At 37.1% G+C, this 24,049-nt stretch overlaps 1 protein-coding gene across 1 annotated transcript; it reads right to left on the bottom strand.

Moving 5' to 3' along the window:
- Window positions 1-4,837: 4,837 nt before the first annotated feature.
- Window positions 4,838-22,659, bottom strand: LOC117322525 (contactin-like). The gene is made up of 22 exons (XM_033877488.1): window positions 22,579-22,659; window positions 22,018-22,172; window positions 21,448-21,555; window positions 19,936-20,271; window positions 19,323-19,418; window positions 18,581-18,814; window positions 17,512-17,617; window positions 16,732-16,916; window positions 15,933-16,205; window positions 15,023-15,316; window positions 14,452-14,615; window positions 14,001-14,127; window positions 13,710-13,874; window positions 13,250-13,390; window positions 12,557-12,651; window positions 11,627-11,725; window positions 10,599-10,746; window positions 10,137-10,258; window positions 9,603-9,789; window positions 8,600-8,715; window positions 7,513-7,687; window positions 4,838-6,216 (listed from the first exon to the last, which is right to left on the bottom strand). Exons 2-22 carry the CDS (start codon window positions 22,136-22,138, stop codon window positions 6,089-6,091), a joined length of 3,420 nt encoding a protein of 1,139 aa, XP_033733379.1. The 5' UTR covers window positions 22,139-22,172; window positions 22,579-22,659; the 3' UTR covers window positions 4,838-6,088.
- Between the last annotated feature and the right edge of the window lie 1,390 nt (window positions 22,660-24,049).

Genomic DNA, 24,049 nt, shown 5'->3' with positions numbered 1-24,049 from the left:
TTTGGGAGCTACAAACCAAAAGAAGATCATGTTGGATCTAACATCGATATATAAGATATTTAGAGATTTTGTTTGTGCTTTTCATTTTTGGCTGAAAAGGATCTATTTGTTGTCTGCATCTAGTGTCCGACTGATCGGTTCCCTGAGTCCCATTCGATTTGCACTCTTCTCCTTCTAGAATATATCTTCCGGTCACTCGATTTGTAGCTCTTCTGCTTCTGGAAGATCTTGTACCTCTTCCGTCTCGAAGCTAGAAGAGTTATCTTCCAAGATGGCGGCGACCATGTTTTAAGTGTGCGAGTAATGAGTTTCACTAGAGAAGGATTTATAACACATACATGCACATGTTTGTGTCATCGTGTTTGAGAAAACTTAAAAACTTGCTTATTTTTTGTTTTATTCTCCCGGTTTACTCGATTTACATATAACGGAATACGATCTTCTTAGAAGGGTTCTCTTCTTAGAAGAGTGCAAATCGAACGGGGCTCTGTACAATGGGATCGGTTTCTCCGATATCTTCTGAGGCGACTAAAATTAAGCACTCAACGGCGCTAGGAATGTTCTTCTTTTGCGTTAACGAGATGGCTTTGGACCTGAATCAGTCCAATCCTTTTGACTGTTATTTTGCTTTCCCATGTTGGAGTCTCTGACACCCGTCTTTTTATGTCATTGTCTTTTCGTTTCTTTTTGACACCCGCCATAATTTGTCAATGACTTTTGCGACAACATTAGCCTCCAGATAAATTGCAATTCTGTTTTAGTGAGTAATCATGGTCCTATCTGTCGTTTAATCCGCGGTTAGTGATATGTCTTGATCCTTAGTTAATTTAACGGTTTCATTCTCATATACCTTAATATCTTAACTGATTTTCCAAACGAGACTTTTGGACATATGCATGTTAAACCTCTATCCTCAATGACGACACCTAGTAGAATGAACTAATATTTTCCATTTGGAAAGTGCTAGACTCTCCTCCCTTCCTCCTTTTTCACATATTCCATAAGTCGATTTTTTTTTGTTACTTCATAAATCTAGCTTTGCCAAATCAAATAGACAAAATTAGAAAGCTAATGCACCTCTTCTTTCATATTTGTTTAAACCGAATTTAATTTGTTCCCAAGCATCATTATAATACATATCTATAAACACTAGACTCAAACATTTCATAAAATGTATTATAACTGGACTGAATGGCTAAGGGGGAATAACCCATATAAATGTCACAAAAAAGGCAAACCTGACACATTGGCTATGCGTCAGTTACTATTGTTAATTTTTTGTTTTTTTCGACTTTTTAAAAGTGGTTTTCTCTGATATAATTGGTATAGATTTGTGTTTTAAAAATCAGATTACCAGACAAAATGGTCATCTGGTCACCAATGGAAGTCGATGGAGACAAATTATTTTCCTTTCGCAGTGACATGTAGAGAAACGTGTTGTAGGGTAGAGATCAATAGAACCTCCCAACTCAACAAGAGTGTAGATTCTAACCAAGATGGTTGACGTATCACAATCTCAACAAGGATCATCTCCCCCTAGGCTAAAACTCGGACTAAACAAAGGTGTTGACATATCACAATCTCCCCTAGGCCAAAAATTCAAAATGCACAGGCCAATCATAGGTGCACGAGAAATAAAATAAAAATAAAGGAATGAAGCAAGAAACAAATAAATATAAAATGACAGATATATAGACAGAAAGATAAGTGTAGTAAGTATTTGTGCATTACTTGAAGTTTCCCGATGACGATCATATTAATTCCAGGAATGGAATTGACTTTAAAGCGACTGAAGTTGTGTTAACGGTCTGCTGAAGGAAGTAGAATAACGTTCACTTGAGTTGGTATATTAGGATTTACTGTAACCTTGAGGACAATTGGGATTAAAGGGGTTAAATTATCGGACTTCGTTCAGTGCCAAGTAAACTTCGTCATATTTATAAAAAATGTATTAATGCTTAGATAGGTTGATTTTTTTGTGTAAATTCAATGTCCTTCACCTTTCCTGATCAATCACATCGTGATAGTTCCTGTCACATTCCCGTAAGTTACTATCACACATATCTGTTATTACGTTAAGTCATTAATTCAATTTATTTCGTTTTTATTTTTTTTTTTACATTTTAATTGATCTGTATCATGATAAGATACCAGATTGTTGATAACGTTTGTTAGAAGTAACGCATTATCTATTATCGATAAGTATGTCTGCCTTTTCTGATGCGATGATTTGTTCATGTTGCATCTGCACGCATTGCACTATCGACTGCTGAAAACAATTCCAGCTCGTTATTGCGGAAACTAGCTAGATTTAACTTTGGCCAGTTCAACCAGCATGACAATTTTAGTTTATTTCGTCGCAATGAAACCAGAATCAATCACAAGTATTCTTCTACATTGTATCATGTCAAGTATTAATTACAGAATTATCGGATATTTCACTTTATATGCGAAAATGTGAGTATAAGTACATTTTTATCAATCCATGAGGTGACTTTGAATGTCGTAACAAAAATTCACCAACGAGAGTATGTACGAGCTATCTCCCCTTGCACATACCAGGCGGCAAGCGTTATATCTATCAATTTATTGTTTTTCAATAATTTATTTATCTCAAACAGGTGTCCTCAAACAGGTGTCCTCAAACAGTGGACTCAAACAGATGTCCATAACTAAATAAAAACATGAATCATATCACTACAAACAAATACCTCGAGGAAGAAGATAGTGAGCCAGAAAGCCAGTTCTTCATTGAATTATCGAAAACAACAGCGAATACCGACACTACAAAACATGATCAAAATTCTATCTCTACATCGACAAAACGAGAGCTAAATACGACCAAAAACACGGATTGGTATGGAGACAATTTAAAAACACCAAACAATGTGTTCGGAGGGCAAGCTTGTGGTAGGTCAAACCTGGATCAATTCTCATTTTCTAAATAAGAACTAGGATAGAAGGCATATTAGCAAGCATCAAGCAATGGCTTTATATCAAGGAGAATATTTCCCAGGGAGATCATGATGGCGACAGTAAAACTTCCTCAGTGACGTCATCAACCTGCATCTCTCAAAATCTTGTCTTGGCACTTTTTTTCCAATGACTTAAACATTCAGCAGAAAACAATAATAAACAACAAGACAGGATTGTACAAAGTGGATATCGACTTTTAATATTAGTTCAGTATACAGATTAAAGGTGAATGTTAAACTGTTTCTTTGTCTAGGGTTCGTCAGTGACACTGAATGGGTCTATATAAAGGTTGTTATATACATATAGACAGTAAGGTGCACTGAAAACATACTACATAAGTTACTGGCTACACTAGTGTAGTATTTGTTGTGTTCTACCATGGCCAGGGCTCAGCGCTTCCGTACAAACCCCCTTTCTCATTTCTGTAGATTACATGCTACATCCATTCTATAAATATTTCTCAGACTAGAACAAAGCTGTTTGACTTCTTGAGTATAGTTCGACCAAATCACTCGGCCTTCTTTAGCTGAGTGAGTGAGTGATCTTAACTCACTCACTGTCATTAGACCTTAGGTGATCACGCGACAATAGGAGCTGGTGGCACACTCTTCGGAGCTCGAGCCCCTCGATGGCCGTTGCTGCTTAATCCCAATAGCTTCTTTCACTTTGCATCTAATGAAGTTTTCCTCCGAACCTATAACTTTGACTGTCGGTTTGATGTTGTGACAAGTGTTGTAATAGTATTCGTGGATCGCTGATGATGATCTGGAGAGATGTTATTTCACACGTAAGTCTACAGGCCTTGCTATTTCACCCAAATAGTCATTGTTGCATTCGTTACATTTAACGTGGTAGATGACCCCGCACATTTTCAATGTGTCTGATTTGTCTTTGATGTGTGAGTTTTTTTTCTTTGGTAGTTGTTTGGTTTATAGTAGATGTAATCAGTATTCATATTTTCGACGTTTTGCGAAGGAAAGACGAAAATTAAGAAACCTTTATTTTCGTCGTTTCGCCCCGAAAAAGTTCGTTTTTGCGAGGTTAGGTAATTATCCGTTCGGTACATGTACGTAACACTTCCTATGCTGGATAGATATAACATTTCATTCAATGTGTTCATACTGGAATTGTTAAGGAAATGTATTTCGCAGTATAAAGGTAGATAACTCGAACACACAGGCGGAGCCGGAAGAATAAGAAAGTTTTCATAAAATCCTTTCTTTCATCAAAGACCATTGTTTTGTTATGTTGTACTATATTCTTTCTTTATCGCTTATTACCAGAGTTTATACAAAGGCTTTGGAGCTAGGTCACGACGATCGCAGGTAAAAACAGAAAAAATATACTGACTAATCGCTATGACAAATTTAGAATAGATTATTTAAACAACATTTTTTTATTTGAAGGATTGTCATATTTTAAACATGGACTGTAAATCAATGAATGTGTATTCAATGATTAACATCCATCTTAGAATTTCACTAAGTTATTAATTGGTTATAACATGATATAAATAGGATATATGTTAAAATATTATCTTACGTTTATAACAAACATAAGTTTTGAAGATAACGGTGATTTCGAATAAAATGCACTCTTAATGCAAAGATGTGATGCTACCTTTTTGTATTCGAATATAAACGACAAGCTGCTATTTCCATTCAAATATGGATAAGTAATTTAAAGTTTATTGAACGATTTGATTTCTCATATGAATTGTCCTCATCTACACTCTGTTTCAGAGTGTCGGCACTTCAATCGAAACTTACTGACATGCACAATACAAACATTATGCCGTAGGTCTTATAAGTTATATAAACAGTTTGTATCAACGTTATGCTGTAGCTCGTTTTTTTTACAAACAATTATTAAACTGTACCACAATATACTACATGTATCATCGTACTGTGGTGTGTCTTAATATAGCACGCGGGTTAATCATGATGTCGCTATGTACACACACGTGCCAAACCCCATTATGTAATGTGTGCAAGATTTATATATCGCTATATATACCATCTGTTATTTTTTTAAACTGAAATATATTATGCTTACACTGGTTATACTATTTTGTTGAATGTATTACTATACGTCTGGGAAAAGCAAGTCCCATAGGAAAGTCAACTCCTGAAACTATATTATAGACTGGTCCGGCTCCTACTTGCCAATGATAACAGTTAACGACATCATAGTATACACACAACCAATTAACGCCATCATATTATACACACAGTCCATTAACAAAACCATTTTACTGAAATTTTAATAAGCGACAAACAATGTAATGTTTAAATGTCATACTGATCCTTTTGAGAACGCATGTTCTTCGTTCTAATGTAATAAAAAAAGTCTTGATTTCTTGATTGAGTCACAATTTCACTGTTTAATGTTCAGTTTCAAACAATTTTATCTAACGTCATCTGGCAAAGCCTATCGAAGTCCTTTACAAAATATCAATGTTACACGTACAATGTATTTTTATGTACAGCACGGAACTTAAGTACAAAAGTAGATAGTATGGCTTAAAACAGCCAAAGATCTATTCATAATGAAAACAATGAAAAGCATTTCGATGAGGGTCGATATAATTCGGTGACATACAGTTAGATTCCTGTTATTCTACAATATATTTGTACGGGCGTTATTTTATAACTAACAAATCTAAAATCATATAAAGATTTAAAGGTACTACATCTCCGACAAACAGTAATTACGACCGATTTCAATCAAGACTAGACATAATTAACGTTAATACCACCCCTACAACTTTGAGCTCCTCTTTTTATCTTTTGAAGTTCAATGAGAACAAATGCAAGCTGTTACTGTTTTCGTTCTTTGCTATAGTGGGTGTAAATTTATACATGTTTGTGACGATCAATTTATACGCCGCCGACGGCATCTCTGACATATCTGTTTACCAATTAAAGGAAGTCACACAACTGTTCACGTGTGACTGATTTCTGAATAGGGTACCATATATGCCTATTTAGTTCTCTTCTTTTATTCCTGAGAATCATTGGATATTTGGAATTAACTGCGGTTAGACTAAACATCAATTAATCAGTGTGTTTTGAACACCAATGATGCAATAAGGAACACGTATTTTTAACAATTAATCACATACATCTTTAACCAGTAACGCCCACAGGATACATAGTAACAGAACAGTGATTGACAGAGTTGACTGGTCAGCAGACGCTCGAATCTCCGACACGGATGGATCAACGTAGACCATCCCACCTATAATAAAGAATAAGGGAGGTTAGCACATATGTATGACGTAATTCCTTTATAAACATTTATATCAATTTTGTTTACTACTGTCTGCGATGTGTAAATGAAATAATAACATGGAAATGTGTAAAATGTTCTTTGTAATTCTATGTGTTTGCTTTATCTTAATTAACTAGATATACTTCGAATATTTAGACAATTTGATATTCCTGTAAGAATTGTTATATAAAAATGGATCAATTGCAGCAGAGTCCCGTGTTTTTGTATAAGATATCGGGTTTCGCTAACTGAACTCATATAAAACTTCCTTTTAAGTTTCAAATTGGTTACTTCTGAGGTACTAACTGACACGAATACCGCATGCTCATGAATTAATATTTACATTTGGTGTGGCAATGCCCTTATATATTACTAGTAAATCCCTACCAAAAGCAGCTTCATCTATGAGAGTATAACTGAAGTTGCCCTGAGGGCGTATGAATATCTCACTTTCATATTTTTTTTATTTTTGCGATTCATTAATAGAACGTAAATATAAGCGATAAACTGCCTAGATGCGGCAGACCTACTGGTATAACTGCCACATGTGTCACAGACAAACAATCATGGTGCGCTAGAGCGCACCATTCAGTTTGTCTGTGACACATGTGGCAGTTATACCAGTAGGTCTGCCGCATCTAGGCAGTTTATTGCTTAAATATAACTTAATTCGTGGTAGTTAATTGTTGCAGTTTCTTATCAACCAGAAGAATAACAAATGTTTATAAATACCGGAGATTTTATGAAATACAGTACTTTAACATCGATAGGGGCCAATTTTCGTTAGCACATTAATATCCTCGCATTAACGTTTCGTATCAGTTTGACTTGTGAATTAGCATTCAAATTTGAATTTATTGCATTTCATGTTTTACTGAAAAGGGTTTAATGTTGAAGTAACATGATCAATACTGTGCTTCACATCAAATCATGGTCGACAATGTAGGATAGTAGGAATAAACAAATGTTTGTTTTGCTATTTGGTAAAGATAATTGAAATGGGAATTAATTACTAACATATCATTACCAGCTGATCAATGAATATTTGTCGTTAACTCATAAATAACATGATCTATTTCAAACAAAATTTCAACAAGCTTTACATGAAAACGTAATAAACTTCCCTTTCTTACCTTATTATATTGTAAGTAACCTGACTGACCTTTAGACGTAGCTGGGAACGACGACGAGAAATACGTTTTCGCCGTAATGCTATACAGATACAGATGAATGCCGGGGATTACCATATTATATCAAACTTGCCTAGAGTAAAGTAGACCGTCTCGCCGAGGTTACCATCTCCGCCCTGGCTAAAACCTAGGACCCTTAACTTGTACAGGTTATTTTTCTCCACTCCGTAAACAACAGCCTGGTCGACCTTATCTACGATGACGTCTTTAGCCGTCCGAATGTCGTCATTGCTTAGCCAGTAACGGACCTACAACGTAATGAACGTCATATCTATCAGTTTGATTTGTACATATTATGTTTATTGATGTTTGATGAATCCATAAAACCTACATACGACATTCCAATATGTTTTCAGGGGTAGCATACAGCTACAGCCTTGAAAATGGTAACACACAGCTAGATCCTTAAAGTTGGTTATACCAGTCTTTATGAGAAATTCATTAGTAGGCGAAATCAGTGGTCATATCAATCTTGGTGAAAAAATCATTGGTAGGCGGAATAAATGGAGATACACATGTAGAATAGTGTTCTTAATTAGTCTGGCTTGTTAATTAGTCTGGCTTGTTAATTAGTCTGGCTTGTTAATTAGTCTGGCTTGTTCGATTTAAGTAAGAAATTTGGGAACCTTTATGTCCATAGCTCTCTTGAACCTTACACTTACATTTCTAGCAGGAAACAACTTATGTTTTCCTCTCTCGACACATTTATAGATAAAGGGTCAGAAGATGCCAGAAAATAAAGCTGGTTAGGATTTTGTCGTCAATAGAACAGGAGCAATTGAGGACGAATCACCAAGTATGCTTTCTCAAGAGTTGGCTCTTAGCATCACTAACATGTCGTAGAAGTACGAAACAGCTGCATGGTGCGATGTAATTCATTTAAACTCTATCAATTTGTCTTTAAAGGTGCTAATATCTTGCGTCTTTTGGACGATTCTTCGGAGAATGGAAAACGCCAAACCATGAAACCCCTGAATATTTACAAACGACATTACCCTGATACCCTAAATATCTGAGAACAACATAACCTTGAACCACTTAATATCTGAAAACAACATTATCTTGAAACCCCGAATATTTGGAAACAACATCACCTAAAAACCCTGAGTATCTGGAAGCAACATTACCTTGAAGCCCTGAATATTTAGAAACAACATTACCTTGAAGCCCTGAAGGGGTTCCTCATAAACTCCCGTAGACACGCCCCTCCACTTCACCATCACACTGTTAGCCCCGTAGGAATGCACATACACCTCAGTGGGGTAAAGTACAGGAGCTAAAGTAACAACAGGGGTGGTCAGGTATACGTAGTGTAGCAATAGTGAATGTGAATAAGCATCGAAGTGATACCAACATTCCATGGTCTCGGTCAGGCCATGTCCTTGTGACTGCACGATTAGCGGCTATTGTCACATGAAATGGTGAGTGAATTAGGTATATATAGAGCTGATTACCAACACACTTTACTTCACGCTGCCGAATCTCAATACAGTGATCGAGAAATACAGCTGGTTGAGAACCATGGAAAACGTTCTATCTATCTCAATGACACTTTTGTTGACTTTGACACGTACTCGATCATCGTTAACACTCCTGGTAGTTCAGTTGTTATTACCCCGGTTTTCATTTTGAGAACGTGGCATGACGTATGCTATCGATGAAGCAGGTGTCGTTTACCTTTAACACCTAGGTTTATATTCCTGTACATCTGTACATTCGCTAGTGTTTTGTGTCGATCTGTCGTTCGTATCGTGCCGCCATTAGAATCACACGTCTGTCATCTATTGTTTATTATTTCACGTGTTTACGAAATTGACGTCTATGTCAGATTGTGTTTTCTACTAAAACTTACAAAAAGTTGGTTTTTTTCTGTTTTTTTGTTTTTTTTTGCAGGTTAAACTTTTACAAGCTGTTGGGAAAAAGATGAAGCCGGAATATGCAAATATTATTGAAATATATCTGTATTAATGGCAATAAAGATGCAAAATTCATCAGGAAAGAACACGATGTTTTATAGAAAGCTTGGGATGTCACTTCATAAACAAAGTTAAAGGGACAACTATTTGGAAGTAGTTTCATTTGAATGTGCATAGCTTGTTATTGAAAACACAACATATATGCATATGGACTAAAGTGGCGTTGTTTCACAGAAAGGTGTCTTACCGTTTTGGTATGTACGCTGATGGAACTTCTCACTGATTTGACCCATCCCGGCCGTATTGAGGACCTGAACATCGAACGTGTACCACGTGTAGGGGAGGAGCCCTATCACGAGACCCTCAGGGTCATGAGTCCGCCAGCTGATCGAGTTTATTATTGGGTCCGAGTTATTCCTCTCGAAATAATTTACCTATAAACACAAAAAGATAAGTATATGACGCTCTTAAATACCACGAACATCTATGTAGACAGTTAGCATTGTTATCATTACACGATAAAATGCACTTATTGGAAATTTTGATTGAGTACAATGGAAATGTCTTCGAATCTAAAAATGAGAATGTCTCAGAATATTATAAAAATGCACATGTATATATATATATAATATTGCGTAAGAATAATGAATATTGCCATACCTGATTATGATTAAAACCTTTGAATGACCGTCTTTACGTTAGGTTTGTAGTGTATTTTAATCTGAGTATGTGTTTTACAAATTTACCGAAATCATTAAAATAATAGCTAGTCTGGCCGTACCTGGTATCCTAGCAGTCGACCCCGCATTATCTCCCTTACATCCGGGACGGGGTCCCACATCACCATGATTGCCGTAGAATTGTGCCGCCAGGCTTTGACGTTGGTCGTCACGGCAATCGGCACTGAAAAAAAGGGATGATGACATCATTGAATTGGTTTTGCCTCAATAGCAAAAAAAAAAAGAAAAAGATTGCTAGCTAGTCTAGCAACGAGGATATATGCCGATCAAAACAACTTTCTATTGGAATCAGTGAAGGATTTACAATCAAAATATGCACAGCGAAAGTATTTTCTATTAATAATTAAAACACCATACCTACAATTTGCATTTTTTTTGTTTTGTTTTTGTTTTTGGATATTTTTTTTTACCGGCTAATATCAACATTCATGTCATAACCAAATAAAGCCAATTGCAAGACTTTTATCATAAAACCGAATAAAAAGTGTGGGTACAAAACTTACAGTCTTCAGCGGAATATACAACAGCGATAGTGGAGTTAGGTCCCCTGCCGAAATTGTTGATTGCCTGAACTTTGACTTCATATTGTGTATAATAAAATTCTTGTCCAACAGTGTGTACATATTTTCCAACGTCTGATCGGATTTCGTTCTGCAACATTTTCATAACATCCGAGATAAATACTTTGTAAACTTTGTACGCAAAATATTGATTAACTTGTAAAACCGCAAGCGTCTGCTTCGGGTAGCATTAACAGAAAAAATATTAGGCCATACTCCTACTATATTAATAAGACGTAACACTCGAAAATTATAAGTGGGGATGCACTTCGATTCACTTTGATTTTAAGTTCAATCTGATTTAAATATCAAATGCACACACACTTCAATAACGTACCCTGGTTAAGAATCCTTAAATGTCAATACGTGTTATTCTTGTGTCGAGTGACAATGATTTAAAGATGAGAAAATGTACATGTATCAAAAGCGGTCGTGATACCCGACGATGCATTGACTGTGGAACGGAAGTAGATTGTATATTTTAGAGCGGTATGCATGGGATTACCTGATTGGTCGACAGGTCTGTAAACAATACTTACTATAATTGTCGACCAATCAATAGCCTACTTCTGTTCCACAGTCGTTGCATCGTCTGATATTCAGGTGTTACACCTCGTTTATATAGTAGGAGTATGGTCCTAATATATTTATTTCCATAAATACTGACCAGAAGCAGACGCCTGTGGTACAACCGAGGAGGTTTCATTTGAGAATCCATGTATTAAGGAGATTCACGGGTTTAAACCGGAAATATCATTGGCTATTCCGTATGACAATAGAGCCATGGAAAAGCGCGGCGATAAGACATTTTGAATTTGAAAGATTTAAAAAAAAAAATGTCTTTAAAGCTGAAGAGATCTTGAATGACGAATGAAAAGACAGATAACTAATGATTCGATTCTACTGATTACATTTGATTATTTTGATCCGATAAGAGATGTGGAAATGTTATTTTATGTTGGGCCTCCTACCTGTGGTCTTGCCCAAGATGATTCCCCAATGCTCCCTAGGAGGCGCCAGTATACGATATATGACACTACCGCCCCGCCCCAATCTTCCTCCGCCAGCGGCTGTAACACAATAAGATTTTAATAATTGGATCATCTGTTTATTACAGACGCTTACTGTTATGAATACAAACAAAACTACACTGTATCACCAATTCACCGAGTGAAATTTTAAAATGTAACACATATAAATGTTTTTATCGGTGCCAAGATAAAAACACCGTATGACTAGCCAATGTGTAAACAACAATACCAGCAGTGGTAGAAATTGTATAAATAAAAAGTAAAATAGGATAATAGTTTAAACTGGACGTTTTGAATCACTCTCCATATATTAACATGACATTCGTTTGGGTGGGTAGAACAGACTAGCAATGTGGCATGTCGCCACTCTGTAGAACATATCTATAGCTCACTCTTATTTTTGCACTTGCTATCCGTATAGAGACAACGTGAGCGACGATTGCAATATTGGAGATGAAACCTACACATTTGTTTAAACGTATTTTTTTTTACAGACGCAACTGCATGGAAGTTGAGGAAAATGCAAAAGACTGCTAATTTGAAATATCGCTCATTCAAAGACTTTCATTATGCATTATGGTAAAGAAGAATGAAATGTTTTTTCGCAGCTACAGACAAAATTACAACTGTACTCGGCTTTATCTAGTTATGTTTCGAAATAGACTATTCAGCACCAGCGCTGACAGTCACACAGCCGGGATAAAAACACTAGACACCTTAATGCCCTGCTTTAAAACCACATGACATTTTAGACTTCCAGATGTTGCATCCCCGAATTCACCTGTCTATAACAAAGTTGAGGGATGTACCAAATTACAACTTTTGGATGGAAAACACAGTTTATTAGATGGAGACTATTAATCAACTCACCGTCCACGTTAGGGTAAGGTCTCCGACACTTCCCCCTCCACCTCCAACTTGTTTAGGAGCTATGGACGGAGGGGCCGGGAGGGTCTGGAATATGTCTGGGAAGAAACAAAATATACCAATAAGCAAACCAGAATGTGACTGAACATCAAAGACTGCTGGTTAGGATTGGCTTTTACAAGAGAATAGATACCAATATAAATTTCATTACTTTTTGTCTTTCATTCGTCCAAACGTACACCTTTATCAAACACAGAAATAAAAAAAAAAAAGGCATATTATCCAATTATTGTGAAACATTGATGTATTGCAACAGGGTTTTTGGTTTGTTTTTGTTTAACGTCCTATTAACAGCCAGGGTCATTTGAGGACGTGCCAGGTTTTGGAGGTGGAGGAAAGCCGGAGTACCCGGAGAAAAACCACCGGCCTACGGTCAGTACCTGGCAACTGCCCCACGTAGGTTTCGAACTCGCAACCCAGAGGTGGAGGGCTAGTGATAAAGTGTCGAGACACCTTAACCACTCGGCCACCGCGGCCCCTTTGCAACAGGGAAGCAACATCAACAAGATGACAAGAGGATCATTCAGTATCCGTGTTCTGTACTTGATACCACGAATGTCAATGGTTCTTGTGCCCTTATGATCTATCATTGATTATGATGACCTGATTAGATGTTATTTCAATTGAGGTACTGACCAGACGGCTTACTGGGTTCCCCAATCCCTAGGGAGTTCGCTGCTGACAACCGGAATAAGTATCCCACGCCGGGTTTTAGGCCGGTAACATCAGCCATATGCTTGTCGCTGGCTGGTATGATAGTATCTACATCTGCGATGACTGTAATGTGATGTGGAAAGCAGAAAACAAATCATATTTGTCATATTAAAAATGGGAATGAAATCAAAAACAAGGATTGCAAAGGAAACGTAACATGTACTTCAGCAACGTATTACTGAATCAGAATAACGTCTGTACTCTCTGTTTTTTTAGAGATCGAAATAAGCTCCGTTTTTTATAGCTATAAAGTTCTTAAAATCGTTCAGAACATGTTCATGTCACTGCTGCCTTAAGATACATCATTTTCATGTGATTTCTGTTTTTGAAATTGTTTCCGTATTATCGAGATTCCAGAATAAGAAGGTTACACGGTACATACACGGGATTATGACGGTCCAGCTGTGTCCTTTTTCTGTCCTGGCCTGTACCGTATAGAAGTCTATAGAAAGGTCATTCAAAGCGCCAACGCTCCACTTAATCCTCATGGAACTAGTTGTGATGGTGGTAGGGTCTGCATACAGGCCGGCAGGCGGCCCTGGAGGACCTTCAATCAAACAATACGTGGTAATATATAGGTACATATACTATTTTTATAATTATACGCGAACATTTAGAACTACATGTATATAGTTCGTTATTGTTCATATTATAAACCCTGTGCGTCAATTACCTAACACAGTCAGTCGGGCGCTTGCACTTGACGTGTCCATTGTTGTCATAACGACGCATTCATAGTCTCCAGCATGCTTTATCTGGGCGAGTCGTATGTATAATCCTTGAATATTCTGTGATGTTCCCTATATTGTAAAGTAAGCAAAGATAGCCTTCATCATACTTATAGGTCAACACGATATCAGGACGGGACATTTCCACATAGTTACACTAATCATTTCGGTAAGACAGATTGTCAGATTATACTAGGTCACACAAGTACTCCTTCTGCAATAATTGATATATTTATGAACAAACACGCCTTACGTTAGAAATAAATAATTTGCCAAGAGGGTGTTTATCAAAATGATGTAGCTGTAATGCTACTGACATTCATATGACTGATTAGCGCCTCGGGTAGTTATGCCTGTGTTAAACCATGTCAATATACTTATATCAGAACCATATACCAATGCATAATGCAGATTGTCTTTGAGGTCCAGAGGCTCGCCATTGAAGTTCCAAGTCTGTATAAACTCGATCTGAGTTGACACGGAGGCAGCGCATGTGAGGAAAGCCGTGCTATTCACGGGTACTGATGTTGGCTGTGGTGCCACGTTGATCACTGTGCTCGCTGGGAAATGTAGAACATACAATATACAAACGTGTAAAACATGAAAGGGAGATAGAGTAGAACTGAATAACAAATACAATATTTATATGATATATACCACAACAGGACAGACAGTTCGGATTAAACAGGGGTCCATATTGGACAGGTTACATGAACACCTAATTATGTACAAATAGAGGTAAGACAGATAAGTATAATAGATGAGAGCCACTGCCCCAACTTACAAACAAAAGTATATAATGTGCGTGTTAAATGGAATATTAATGTATAAGACGTGTCGCGATTTTCTAATTACATGGTGGGTCAGTTTATTTTCTTAGCAATAACACCAGCCACCAAATGCCTGGTTTATACAGATATCCGGATTGCACAGGTTCAAATAACCTGTCTTACAACATAATACTCACACGTGACAGCGATGGTCCCGGAGCTTGATGCGGAACCGTAGATATTTTCTGCCGAGCACATGTAAACACCGGCGTCACCCTGATTCACATTTTGTATGAACAGGTTCCCGTTCTGCATAATCCTAATCCGTGACGTCATATCTCCGTGGTTCAAACCGAGGTCAACTCCATTCTTACGCCATGTGAAAGTCGGAAACGGGGCCGCCTCCGGATCACAGATTATAGTCGCATTTCCGCCTATCGCTGCGAACATTCTTTCTTCCAATGGCTTTTTGATGAAAGACAGGGGGAAGGCTAAATAAACAAATAAATTACGTTGAAACTTAATGTATAATACATCCTGGTTTGTCATAACCCAATTCATTACGTAAACAGATACATTTTCCTTTCCTGTTAGTTCGCGAGGTGACTGGAACCAGTCTTTAGCTTCATCATCTGTATAGACAAAATTATTGTACGATATTCCATTAATAATTGCAGATAGAAAATATTAAGTCGTTGATTTCTCATAGCTTATTCCATTCAGTTCCAAATAACCGAGATTGAATAAAGCTTCAGTATTTCAAGATAAAATTAAAATCAGTTCTTAACTGTATATATGTATATACAAAGCTGTAGGCAAGACACATTTAAACATTGCAAAAATTGTAGTTTTTTTCTCCACCTACTGAATATTTCTTCAATAAGAGAGCACAGTGACATGCTATTCATTGCTCAGCTCCTTGTCAATATTGTTTTTATTATTCTTCATTTTTTTTCGATCTGAGGCTAACATTTCGATTAATGTGTGATCAGCTCCAGTACTTAGTGACACTAACGATAGTACAATGGAAAAACAATAAAGGAACTAAATGTTCGCAACAATATTCCACGCAGTCCTGACCTAACCTATTCTATGTAATCGCCTTACCCAACACTCGTAATTGTCCCTCCGTGAAAACCTCTCCGTATACGTTAGTCGCAGAACACTGGTACATTCCATTGTGTTTCACGGGGTCCAGATTGTTTATTACCATGACATTTTTGGCGATAGTTATCTCCCCTGGGACACTTGTAATCTTGACGCCATTTTTGTACCAACTGTAAGTCGGTGTAGGGAAAGCCTTCGCCTCACATCTCCACGTCAGCTGGCTTCCGATGTCCACGTGTCGATCGCTGAGAGGGTAGCTGAAGAAAGGCTTGGCTGTGAAAGATTAAATTCAAACTTCTACTCCAATCAGTCTCAATAAAGCTATCGAATGTTGCTCATCGCTTAATTAGTCCATTAATGTTGTCGGTGTTAATTATATTTTCTCTACAATGCCATATCCGCTATCCGTTATTAAACCGTTGTAGAAGTTGACAAATTGTCTTGGTGGCATTGTCCAACTTAGAGATGACACAAAAGGTTTCATTGTTTCTCGTTCTGTTCAATGTTTTATTTAGAAATATGACTACCTAACTACTAACTATATTGTTTGGTTTACATGGACAATGACAATATTTGAAATTACATAGTAACACTATTTCGTGAGACCACCTGATGGATACCATTGGTCAAATACATTTTATTCTTAGAGGAATTGCTTTTGCAAATGGCTAACTGCCTTAAAAGAGTGAAGACGAAAAATTGAGGTCGCAAAATTGCATGCAACCATTGGAATTGATTTAGATAATTTTGGCGCAGATGTAATGTAACAACATGACTATATGATTTATTCCTTACAAACCTTCTATGCTGAGTGTGAATGATTTCGAAGCCGTGGAACCGAAGCCCCTTGTCGCTTGGCACGTGTAAGTTCCACTGTCCTCGATCTGTGCGCCCTCTATCATAAGGACCCTGTTATGATCTAGTGACCGGGCTGTCGTCGGCAAGGGGAGCAACCCCCGGCTCCACGAGTACTCGATCGTCATGCTAATAAAGGAAAGTATATTATACCTATGTTTACTTTTAACATTTCCTCAAAGTCAACGAACAATCTGATCGTTAAATGAATACATTTAAAGATCCATGATGATGTATTTTCTGTACAAGACTGATTTTGTTCCCCTTTGTAAGGATTAATTTTATTTTGTAACCATTATTGTTTCACCTATTTATTCAATAGTACAAATGGCATATTATAAATTTCTTCAAGTCTATACTCTTTTTGTATATATCTCAAACATCCCTTTAATCTTTAGATCCATCTTAAATAATGCCTTCAGTCCTTGATTGTAGTTAGACAAAACATTTTTTTTTATTTGAGATGCATAGGTAATGAAAACTTCTTATGAGACGGTTACCCTCGTGGAACATATGGTCCCGTTCAGTGATCTCCATACAAAGGGTACCCGTACTCGTTTACACTTGTTTTATCAGATTTGTGTTGAAATATGTGTATTGTCTGTTTCTGAAGAATTGTTCTAGTGTATTGTTCATATTGTGCAATAAACCACATACCGTTTCATTTCCACTTTCATTTTCACTGGAGAATCAATATTTAATAGGATACGTGCGGGGTACTAACCTGCCGTATGCTAAACACTCCAGGTAAACGTTCTGCCCTCTGATTGGTCGAGCCGGAAACACAGCAGGGAAGTCGTTACCGATCTCTGGACCCCAAAGTGTCTCGACTACAATGGCCAGGTAAACAGCAGTTAATGTTTACACTTAGGACCAGTCAATATCACATCTACCCCAATGTTCTGCCAAACCACCACAATGGTACGTGTAACAATCTCCTTTTCTATTTACCATGACCATGTACTCTGAATCACCTGATAACTCTGTATTTCTGTCTACTCTGAATTATCTGATAACTCTGTATTTCTGTCTACTCTGAATTATCTGATAACTCTGTATTTCTGTCTACTCTGAATTATCTGATAACTCTGTATTTCTGTCTACTCTGAATCACCTGATAACTCTGTATTTCTGTCTACTCTGAATTATCTGATAACTCTGTATTTCTGTCTACTCTGAATTATCTGATAACTCTGTATTTCTGTCTACTCTGAATTATCTGATAACTCTGTATTTCTGTCTACTCTGAATCATCTGATAACTCTGTATTTCTGTCTACTCTGAATTATCTGATAACTCTGTATTTCTGTCTACTCTGAATTATCTGATAACTCTGTATTTCTGTCTACTCTTAATCACACGATAACTCTGTATTTCTGTCTACTCTGAATCATCTGATAACTCTGTATTTCTGTCTACTCTGAATCATCTGATAACTCTGTCGAACTAACCCGGTATAGTGCTATATCCTCGTATCAATATATCCTACAATTTATTCTTTCCACAGAACATTATTATAACTCAATATGTCATGTCTACAATACAGATCAGTCTTACTCTAACCATAGATACATTGACTACGTTTATAGTCTAACTTGGGTTTCTGAGGTGTATGGTGAGTAACATGTATAAGTATATGTGGCCTGAATGTTTTGCGTTACGTTGCATGCTTTTAGCGTTTTTAAGAGAGAAGTATTGATACAGATTGCTCTTGATTTCAGTATTTTGAATCATGTGCCGTAGTCCGTACACTGTGTAGTGTTAGAGTACATGTATTTTAGGTTTGACCATACCTTGTTGTATGACGTGAAGCAGTATGGGACGGCTGGTCCTGCTCGGCGGCTGATTGGTGCCGATGGCTGCGCCATTGTTAGACGTCAGTTCCACGATACAGAAGTACTCGTCCTCGTCCTCTTTGGAGACGACTGAAAAGTAAAGCTTTCCGTTCCGAGAGATAAAGATGTAGGGAGTCAGATCAGGGCGTACGTATGACCCGGTCCTCCACCTCAACCAATGGTACGTTACCGCTATAATACAAGGTACGACATAACACTAACTTAGATATAACAACATGTCAAAGCAAAACACAACGAGGGATAACATAAACACATGGTAGGTGGACACGTTCACACCCTGAACCAGCGCAAGAAGAATAAGGCGTTCCGGAAGATTTAGCGTTTTAGCAAATATTCACCACAACCACAATATAAATGTAAGTCTTGTTTAAGTCATATCACGTTCTTAATTCGATAACTGGAGTGTTGACGGCCATCGGGAACTTTATTCAAACAAGGAGGTATTGAAGAGACCAAACACAAATTTCCCGCCCTTACTGCAACGTTTATAACCTCTTAATAATTTTCCTGTTTTTCTATGCATTCCTTGCAATCTCTCTTTCTTCCTTTGCTTTGTGTCCCTCTCGTGGTCCTCATTGACATCCGTGTCATGTGACCCTTGTTGTTACGGGAACGTTTAACACCGTAAGATATAAAAATAACAAAGTCATAGAAACGTTTGTGTATTTGTATCACTTACCTGGTTTATGGATTGGTGGGTCACAGTTGATCTGGGCACTTTCATGGGAGAGGGCAGTAACTGGTTCCCTGTCGACATTAGAGAAGCTCCCAAGACCTGGGGATATTACGTAAACATAGTCAATATCAACAAACTTTATCGTAAACCAATGTAGATTTCTATATTGATATGACCCCATTATACTGACACCCGAATGTAATTCTATCTGTATTTGTGTTTATCACCCTTTTAACCTATAAACAACAAAGAAATCGAGACAGGAGACAGATTTATATAAGTATTCTAATACTTTTTTCTGAATACTTACATTGTTCATATGTTGAAACGTATGACTTTGAATTTGAAAAAAAAATATGGTTTAAACTAAAGAAACCGAACAGTGCTAATAAAAACTTAAGTTGCGTGATTATTAAAAACCAATCAGAAAAAAATCTACCTGTGGGTATATATCTTAAGTCCGTATGCTAACTTAATTTATTTTTACAACAATTGTGGAATAGTTTATCGAGCCCCGGCCGCCTAGGTGAAAGGCAAATTTGTTACCACTGTGCAAACCCACCATTCTGACATCTCCTAAAAGTTTAGATACCGGCGGATTAAAAATAATACCTACTTCCGAAGGTAAAATACATTGTATTTCCCAAGATGGATCCGAATGTGTTCTCGGCGATACATTGGTACGTTCCGGAATCATTTCGTTCGTTCGGGTATTGTATCGTGACCTTTCCGTTGGTTACTGTGTACCTGGAGTCGACTTCCGGTGAAACCACACTCCGATTGTTCTCGTTGTCAATGAAAACAATGGTGTATGTAGGGGCGGGGTTCCCTGTGGCGACACACTCAAAGCTGGCACTGTCGGCCATACCGACGGAGACAAGACTGGTGGGCTGAAGGATCATGTCTGGCCCCCGTGGGGCCAAGACTGGGTCTGTCAGACTTGTACCATAGTCTGGAACGCAAATCACACTAGCACGGATGAAATATAACGATTTTGTCTTTACATATTATACATTATTTTATATAATAATTCTACGAAAGAAATCTATTGTCTTAAAGTTCAGATACCGGCGAACCGAATTTGGTCATAATTTTACCATTATGATAATTTACATGTTGGATATTTGTCACCCTCGATATTCCACGTTCACTTTTTTCTCTGCAACCCGCGATAATTGAAGACTTTGTCAAAGCTTTTGTATGGAAAACAAATAATAACTAGATCACTGCGGGTAGATTTACTGTTTTTAACTTTATTGTCGCTACTCTGTGGTCGTCAAATGAAATCCACCTGTTTTGCAATTGGTCAGTTTCTTATTCTTTATCCTGTCACCAATCAAACAGCCAGTTGTGTGTCTTCAATTTTGTCATATTCCAGGGATGACGACAACGAACATAACCTCTGGAGTTTTAAGGATGGACATTTGTAAGAGATATCAAACGTCTGAAGACACACCTAAAACATTTACTCGTTTACAGGACATTACATGGAATGAGTAACACGTGACACACAATATATCAAAGTATATATAGATACCGCTGTAGAGTTCTGGACCTTCCTGATATACATTACCGTAATCTCTGTGTGTTTGGGCTATCCGGTATCCTGATATACATTACCGTAATCTCTATGTGTTTGAGCTATCCGGTATCCTGATATACATTACCGTAGTCTCTATGTGTTTGGGTTATCCGGTATCCTGATATACATCACGTAGTCTCTATGTGTTTGGGCTATCCGGTATCCTGATATACATTACCGTAGTCTCTATGTGTTTGAGCCATCCGGTATCCTGATATACATTACCGTAGTCTCTATGTGTTTGGGCTATCCGATATCCTGACATTACCGTAATCTCTATGTGTTTGGGCTATCCGATATCCTGACATTACCGTAATCTCTATGTGTTTGAGCTATCCGGTATCCTGATATACATTACCGTAGTCTCTATGTGTTTGGGCTATCCGGTATCCTGATATACATTACCGTAGTCTCTATGTGTTTGGGCTATCCGGTATCCTGCTATACATTACCGTAGTCTCTATGTGTTTGGGCTATCCGGTATCCTGATATACATTACCGTAATCTCTATGTGTTTGAGCTATCCGGTATCCTGATATACATTACCGTAATCTCTATGTGTTTGGGCTATCCGGTAGGCCTCGTTCATGTTGATTTCACAGATGTATGGGAGCTCTGACGATTCAACTTCACGGCCCCAGAGGTATCCAGTTACTTTGTAAAGAAAGAAAAGATGACAGTAATGAAAGACAGCATGTGTCTTTCTTGTGTATTTATGCTTCGATAAAAGGAAAGAAAATTAATGCATCACATGTTCAGGTCACCTTACAGGACTACAGGAATTGGTCCACAGCCTACTGATAGAATGTCTGTTTCGAGAGCACCAGTTCGAACCACAAGGTCGAAAGAAGCCTCTGTAGTCTAGTCAATATACGGTTTGATCCTCAATTAATTGCAACAGAAACCATTCTTGTTGAAACACAATCAGAATATATGTAGTTAAAACTAAAAGTCTAGAAAATTCAAATTAGGGGAACATAGTGATTTTTGCAATTAAAATGTGCAAAAATGTGTCGGATAACGTACGGCGCTTATGGGTAGCCGTACGTGCAAAGGGAGATAAATCCTGGCGGCGAACGTGTTTGTTTATATCTACGATACTACTCTACCACTTACCGGCGTACGTGTATACTATATGTAGACCCGGGTTAAACATCTCCTGGACATTCAGCCAGTATTGGTCAGCCTGTTGGATTCTCGTCCCGTCCCCTTTCCATTGCAGGTCTCCCGTCCCCATATCGTAGACAATCCCGCTAGTGAACCAACGGTACCTGCGCATGCGCAATATGTAAATAGGTCAGTTGGCCAAGTTCGTTTAATGGAGTTTATAATTAGGTTCAATGATTCAAAATACTAAATATTTTATAACATCAGTATAGTTAACAGTCGTATTTAATGAAACCTTTTTTTATAAACTTTCATTAACTCTCCGTTATGGTGAATGTTTTATTAGCAATTTAGTTGATAAAGATATTGAGTACCATTTTTAAATATTACATTGTAATTGAAATCAAGAAAAGTACTAATTGCAATTGGAAACCCCCATCCCCACCCACCCCCTATATATATATACGGGCCACACAATTCCGAGTCTGGTCAGTAAGTATTCCATCATTCTATGTTGTTGTGACAGTGGTATATAAAACTATAATCATTATGTATTGTGACGTCACTTACGCGCCTACGTCATTCCTGTCCAGCCAATTGCTGATGAAGATGTGTTCTGCATTACTATTAACGCTGACGAGAGAAGCACCGTCCCCCTGTGGAAAGGTCAAAATTATATTCTAGTACTTAAACAAACTGGATCGGAGTAACCTCTCAATCCTGAATTCCGAAACGTGTGTTTTTTGTTTTTGTTTTCCTCCTTCTTTTAGAAAAAGGATGACAGTTTATATATGATAACTGTAAATCTAATGGTATTTTATGATTTCAATATTTACCTGATATATTCAAATTATAATATTATTGTCTTCAGTTTTGTTAATATTTACAAGGTGTAGGGAGATACGTTACTCCTGGGGTTATTTATAAAATCAAATGGGATTGTATCAAAGACAATTATTCAGATATTAGTTGATCACTTGAAGAGATTCCAGATTAACAAGATCAGTTTATATGTATACTATTATATAATCATGTACCAAGCTAAAAAGGATATATGATATGTTGACGCTGTAACACCTAAAGGAAGAAGTGATGACGTCATGAATTCAGGATAGAGGCAACACGATGATTTTTTTTAGCTTTTGAGCGTTTGATCATAATTTTTACTACTAAATAAGCTTTGACTAGTTTAGATAGTCATATCATAAAGAATATAATCTCGAATACGTTTCCATTCTTATGAATTTTAATTTTCAGTTGCAATCTATCGAACTTAAAACATTTATTTAAAAACTAAGTACTATTTAATGTTCCAATCCAGTGATAATATGTTAATGATTTAAATTATAATCTTGTTACTGTTTGAATTGCATGTATGACAAGGGAGAGGGCTTATATAGGCATTGTATATTGACCAATTCCCTATACATCCTTGTGATTCAATCAAATATTCTTAAAATAGAGTGGGGAAAATTATGTATACTACCCCACACTCCTGCTTAGCCCCGTCATAGTTCTGGTATGGATAAAACACAAATTTGTAGCATTGGGTTTCAAAGGCCACCCAAGGCTCGGGACAATCTGTAAAAGAAGACTTGTCATTAGTAATGCGTTATAGGTAGTTATTGTAAAGTCTATATTAAGCCATTAATAATCTGTCGCAAAGCTGGAATTAAAATCTAGAAACGAGTGACATATGTTTGAAAACATGATATTTTTCAACATCATGTGTTGACTTTGCTTAAATAAGGTCAGTACATTTCAATACAAATTTGCATATACATATCCTAATTTTACTGTCACAAAATGAAATTATGGCGACGCATTCCGGTTATTGCCTGCTATTGTATTGTTAACGCGTTACGGTTAATACCTAACTATTGTTAACGGGTTACGGTTAATACCTAACTATTGTTAACGCGCTACGGTTAATATCTAACTATTGTTAACGCGTTACGGTTAATACCTAACTATTGTTAACGCGTTAGGGTTAATACATAACTATTGTTAACGGGTTACAGTTAATACCTAACTATTGTTA

The sequence above is a fragment of the Pecten maximus genome, chromosome 2 (genome assembly GCF_902652985.1).
Source record: "Pecten maximus chromosome 2, xPecMax1.1, whole genome shotgun sequence".
Classification (NCBI taxonomy): Eukaryota; Metazoa; Mollusca; class Bivalvia; order Pectinida; family Pectinidae; genus Pecten; species Pecten maximus.
This window is presented reverse-complemented; position numbering and strand designations above follow the sequence as displayed.

Bases quoted from the DNA above. Each gene is read 5' to 3' on its own strand.
- LOC117322525 (XM_033877488.1), bottom strand. From the start codon at position 22,138: ATGGGGACGGGAGACCTGCAATGGAAAGGGGACGGGACGAGAATCCAA. The intron at 16,206-16,731 runs GTTTGTAAGGAA...AATCTTTCACAG, and splicing joins ATTCACACTCAGCATAGAAG to CCAAGCCTTTCTTCAGCTAC. The intron at 13,875-14,000 runs GTAATTGACGCA...GTTTGATTGAAG, and splicing joins CGCCCGACTGACTGTGTTAG to GTCCTCCAGGGCCGCCTGCC.